A 6,000-nucleotide genomic window follows, 5' to 3' on the forward strand; every position below is an offset into this window, starting at 1 on the left:
GAGGCCTGCGCACTGAGCACTCGCCCCAGGGCGCAGAGACCTGGACGAAAACCCTGAGACCTGTCGCTTTCTCTCCCCACCGCAGGCTACCACTGGGACACGTCGGACTGGATGCCCAGCGTTCCCCTGCCAGACATTCAGGAGTTCCCCAATTACGAGGTCATCGACGAGCAGACGCCCCTGTACTCCGCAGACCCCCATTCCATCGACACAGACTATTACCCCGGGGGTTACGACATCGAAAGCGACTTCCCGCCCCCGCCAGAGGACTTCCCCGTGCCCGACGAACTGCCCCCGCTGCCGCCCGAGTTCAGCGAGCAGTTCGAGTGCATACACCCTCCCAGAGACATGCCGGCCGCGGGCAGCTTGGGCTCGTCCTCCCGAAGCCGGCAGCGGTTTCACTTGAACCAGTATCTGCCCAGTTTCTACCCCGTCGACGTGTCCGAAGCTCAGAAGGCCGGCCCCGGCGAGAGCGCCCCGTGCCGAGAACCCTACGCCCCCTACCCGCCCGGGTACCCGAGGAACTGCGAGGCGCCCGGCGCGGAGAGCGTGCCCCTGGCGGTGTACGCCTCCACCGCGTCCTGCTCCGACGTGTCCGCGTGCTGCGACGTGGAGTCCGAGGTGCTGATGAGTGACTACGAGAGCGGAGACGACGGCCACTTCGAGGACGTGGCCGTCCCCCCGCTCGATTTGCAGCAGCACACGGAAGTCTGACGCGCGCCCTGCCCCCGAAGTGCCTGGACCTGGCGAGCCCGCAGACGACAGAGACCCCGCGCGCCCCGGCGCGCCAGCCATTTCCCCGTCCTGACCTACTGCCCTGGGAGGAGGTGTCCGGTGGCTGTGCCATTTCTGAACAGGTTTTTGTATTTACGTTCGTCCGTGTTAAAAGAATGAAACGCAAATCGGTCCTTACCATCTTGTTAGCATGACTCATGTATTTATATAGATTTGATTATTTTAAATTTCCTGTCCCTTTTTTTTTGTAAATGTTATGTACAGATTTGATTTTTCATAGTTTTAACTCTGTTTTCCTGATGTTTTGTGGGTTTTTCTTTTCTTTTTTTTTTTACCGAATTTGGGTGGTGTTAGAGTCATTTTACCTAGCACCTTGATCTTTTTACTATAACCAGGGTTTCACTGTATGTCCTTTTTCACTGAAGTTTGACATTTCATTCATACAATGCAATGTAGTCATTCATTTCTAGTTGTACATAGGATGAGCAGAGATCTGATCCATGACATGTCTTAAATGGGTTGTTGTATTTTAGAATTACGGACATTTTTCATTATTGGAAAGTGTAACGGGGACCTTCTGCACACCGGTTTAGAACCCAGACCATCACGACACAGTTTTTATAGTGTCTGTATATTTGTGATGCAACGGTCTTGTAAAGGTTTTTACTGAGAACTACCATTAGCCAGTCTTTCTTACTGACAATAAATTATTAATAAAATACTGTAGCTTTACTGCCTATTTTCCTTTCATGTATACTCCTGTTCAGGATTTAGTTAAGGAATTGAGAACGATGCATGGATGGATGGATGGATGGATGGATGGTGGATGGATGGATGGTGGGTGGATGGATGGTGGAAGGAAGGAAGGAAGGAAGGAAGGAAGGAAGGAAGGAAGGAAGGAAAGGAAGGAAAGGAAGGAAGGAAGGAAGGAAGGAAGGAAGGAGAGAGACACAGCTTTGTGTGGCTTAGAAGTGAAGTCTCTTCCCAGTTGCCAGCACCAGGCAGTGCTTGCAGAGGGAGCCACTAGGTTGCAGTGTGTGGCTGTGGGACACTGCTCAGAATTCTAGGTAGAGAAGTAAACAGCACTCTTATATAATAAACGTTCTTTAAAACCTTAAGAAAGTTTTGACTTACACATTTTATCTTGTTACTCTTTATTAGCCATAATTTAATGCTTTTATGGTTTCCGCCTATGATTTATATCAAAAACAAAGTCTTTGTGAAGCATTTTATCTGTTGTCAAAGAACTCATTTGATTGTGTTTTATATTACGTAATGGGAAGTCCAGAAGCTATTTTCCATGGGTGTTTATACTGTCAAATCCTCTCGTCCATCCGACAGGTATTTTTTCAGTATCTGTTGTGTACCAGCCACTTTGCTATGAATTAAAAAGAATTGAGTATTCTTAGACCTTTGGAAAAACACAAAAGCATTCTATATTTTATCAAATTGTGTGTGTGTGTGTGTGTGTGTGTGTGGTTTAACATCAAAGAGAGAGATATTTAACAAAAACCAGCCAGTTCATGCGCTCTATAATCATACCCTGTAAGCTGTTTCCCCATTTTTTTCTTAAATATTTTTAAGTGTATATACTGTTTACTTCTTGTCACTAACTTTAGGGGTTATCTGCTGACTCAGTGCGATGTTAGAGGAAACCACAGAACCTAGAAAAACCTATGCTACTCTTGTTATCCTCCCACTAGTTACAATACAGTTTTTAGACTAACCCATATATAGTGTTTTCATTGTTCTGATGATGTAAATATTCGCTGTTGAGCTAAGTAATACATGATATTTATTTCCATTTCCTTTGCAACTCTTTCTTCATTTTTCTTTTACTTATTTTTTGCAAATTTGTGACCATCTCATTAATTTATTCGAAAAATGTCTTTAAGTCATCTACCGTGCATCATTTATTCTGCAAGGACGGAAGTTCCCTGCCTTGGGTTTGTGACACGGCCGGGCGGGCGTGGGGGGAGCCGGAGTGAAGGCTAAAGGGACAAGTTGGTGTTTGGGAAGGAACCCAAGTGATGGGCCTGGGAGGGGAGGGGAAAATGTCAGGAAAGCAGAAGACCTCCATGGTTAACTGGCCTTCGGACAAAATGCGGACGTCGATGAGGGAGACTGCCACGTGAAATGAGCGTTCCAGTCAGGAGAACAGTTAACATAACAGCCCCGAGGTCTTTTATGGAAGAAAGTTGAAGAAAAGAGGGAAGACGAGTGTGGCTTCTCATGGATTCGCAAAATGCCCCTTAATACGTGGTTCGGCTGTTAGGAAATCTTCGCTGCGAACTAGAGATCTTTTCTTGGAAGAGTCTCGGTTTCTCCAGGGGAAGGACCTTCCTTTCCCTGCGTGGGACATGTTGTCCTGGTTTTCAAGTTGGCACACTTAGGCCCCAGCTCTTGGTTACGGGAGCTTTTGTGCTCCCTCCTCCTGGCCTCTTGTCGCCAGGCCTGCTCGGGACAGAGCTGAGAATCTGGGATCGAACTGTGTACTGAAAGAGGCAGATGCCTGGCGTTCGCCCCACAGGCCCCCCACTTCCCAGGGTGCATAAAAAATCGCTGCCCGCTCCCCGGCATACTCCCAGGTCGGCTTCCTTCCCGTCTGTTCGTCTTCAGATGCTGTCGTGTGGGGCCTAGAGTGAACAGTAGTAACCTCTTACTTGCACTGAGAATGGAACTGTTTAACTTCCCCCCACCCCTTTCCCTGTTCTGGATTTCCAAGAGGGGAAACTGGGCAGAAATATGATACTCCTTGTAACGAAAGCAGCAGGGGACAGCCGTCGGAAATCAGTGCTTTGAACAGCCAAAATAACCTGCCGTGGAATTCTGCCTGCTGTAATTAACTTGTAATTAAAACACAGATTAGTAGCCAGGTTATCAACAGGGATTAGAAGAACCTTTGAACCTTTTGAGTTCTTTTCCTTGGTTGGTCTGAGGGTGTAGGGGAGCAAGGTCTCCCCTGGGGAGGAGGGGGGCAGGGCCCTCAACGGGAGCTGGGCACAGGCCCCCTGCTTGGGATCGAGAGCCTCCTGGTTCAAGAGAGCTTTCAGGAGGTGGGCGTGAGTAACTTGAAGACCGTATAACTTGATCCCCAGGTTGCATTGCTGCTGCTGAAAGTCCGTGGCAAATTAAGACAAGAGCATACTGAACGTTCTTCTCGTGTAACTTATTTTCGTGCATTAAACAAGGGGTTCTGGGTGTCTTCATTCATCCAACAACTATTCATTGAACTTTTTTGCTGCGTGCCAGATGCTGGCAGTCACACTCACTGATACCACTCTTCTTGGTTTCCTCTAATAAGTCTGGGATCATTCTCAAGTTAAGCAGAATGATTCAAACAGTGGTTTAAAACTTCTAAAGATTAGCATTATAAGAGTTTTGAAAGGTGCTTTATTAATCATTGTACTTCATGATTAATAAACCCCAAGAGGCGTTCAACACAGCTTCATGGCTGCGGGTTAGTATTTCTGCGCGGGACGCAGGGCGGGTCGCAGAACCCGCCAAATCGCGGGCCGCCCACGCAGGCGCGTAGACGCACGACGGCGCCCTTTAGAATTTTCATGCTGACGTTCCTGCTTGTACAGGGTTTACCTCTGTTCAGATCATCACCAGACAGCACTGGATCGCAGTTGGTCTCGTCATTTTGTCATTTACCTGCAGAGGAAGAAAGTCTTTCGATGTGATTTGTATATTTAATTTTTTAAAGAATCATAGAAGACAACTATATTGTGTTCCCAAACATGTAATCTGCAGGCATAGAGTAGAAACTAAATGACCCCAACAGACATTTTTCTTAAGGTTTCTAGATTTCTAGAATATACTAAAGATTGTTTTCAAATTGCCATTTTATAAATCACATTGTTTTTTGTTTAAAAGAGTTTTTGAAGAAGTACAGGATTATAATCCTATGGTCCTGAAACAAATACATTCCCTTTTTGTGTGTATAATCTAATTTTATTTTCTGAGGGTACTACCTAAATTTGGTTGACAAACCTGGTGTCATCTACCCAATTTTGCCTTGCTTTTCCCACTTCACAGTATAAACGACCCTTTATAAGGTCATAAAGAAAATGCCTTTTTAAAGAGCTGCATGACATTTCATAGCATGGATTTATAATTTATCTATGTTACTGCGTTTAAGATGTTTTCAATTTTTCACGGCAATCCCAACATGAACACCTTCATATATTCATTTTTTGCTCTTCAGGACAGACTTCTAGATCTGTGGATTGTTTTCAAATATTACACATACTAGAACAAACTTCTAGCACTAAAAATACAGGTGAGGTGTGTAGGTGCCTGCACGTCCTTACGTAGACGTAGTGGTCTGCTGCGATGTTTCTGTGACTGTTTTTCCCCTGCCTTCTCCATGTCACGGCATATGTAGGGGATGACCATGTTTTCTGGCTCAGTGTCAGGGAGGGACAGAGCTGCTCAGACCCATCTGTGCATTGTGATGCCCCCGGCTCCTCCCGCATGCCCAGAGGGTTGGAGCGTGAACCTGCTTGGTATAGAGATCTCTCGAGAACCCTGCTCTCTTTCCCTGTGAATTTATCCTACGAAAAATAAAGTCTGGACGAGAACCAGGTCATCTTTGTAAAATGAGCTTTCATTTTGGTTCAGGTCTCGGTGACTTCATACAAACACATCCCTGGGGTTTGTCATCTTTCAGGAGCGGAAACCCCTCCCACGCCCTCCACCGCTGCCCTGGTGCCCCTGGCCCTCCCAGTCTGGTCATCCACTGTGTGAGGGTCAGCATGGGCTGCTTTTGCTCCTTTGCAGACTGACATTCTGCGTCATTTCTGATTGCATTTCATCAAAGGCATTCTATTCCATTTCAATTAGTGTTTGAGAGAAAGTTTGTCAGAATTTAATTTCCTCGCCAGCCGTTTACTGCCTCTACTGCAAACAGAATGAGCCACTCGAAAAGAATGACACGAATTTTTTTTTTCCGAGAGAACCTCTGCTGGTGCGAGCACCGAGGTAATTAAAGCACTTGTCGCTGTTACGAAGTGTGGCCATCTAAGAGGCTGTGTTTTCAACTTAGCACTTGACGCAGGGGAGAAAGAAATTGGGTTACGCATTTGAATGAAAATGTCATTGGACCAAACACATCTTGTAAAGAGCTAATCACGCAGGGTCTGCGTGGCAGCGATGATAAATACGAGCACAGTGATTTCAGATCAGAGCCGTCATCCAATCATGTCAAGGGGTAAAAACGAAAGCCTCAAACTGTCCGATGACTGTTGCTTCAGTTCATTC

General features: G+C 46.2%; 1 protein-coding gene across 2 annotated transcripts in view; it reads left to right on the top strand.

The window, feature by feature from the left end:
- The window catches only part of FAT1 (FAT atypical cadherin 1), a 127,257-nt gene extending 125,796 nt beyond the window's left edge, over nucleotides 1-1,461 (top strand). For both annotated transcript variants that reach the window (XM_045821178.1, XM_045821179.1), the window contains one exon: nucleotides 86-1,461. In XM_045821178.1, the coding sequence (XP_045677134.1) occupies nucleotides 86-714 (629 nt within the window). In that variant the 3' untranslated portion in view covers nucleotides 715-1,461. The remainder of the gene's footprint in view (nucleotides 1-85) is intronic.
- The last annotated feature ends 4,539 nt before the right edge of the window (nucleotides 1,462-6,000 follow it).

Source organism: Phyllostomus hastatus, unplaced genomic scaffold (assembly GCF_019186645.2).
Source record: "Phyllostomus hastatus isolate PE091 unplaced genomic scaffold, TTU_PhHast_1.1 phas_scaffold_46, whole genome shotgun sequence".
NCBI classification, from domain to species: domain Eukaryota; kingdom Metazoa; phylum Chordata; class Mammalia; order Chiroptera; family Phyllostomidae; genus Phyllostomus; species Phyllostomus hastatus.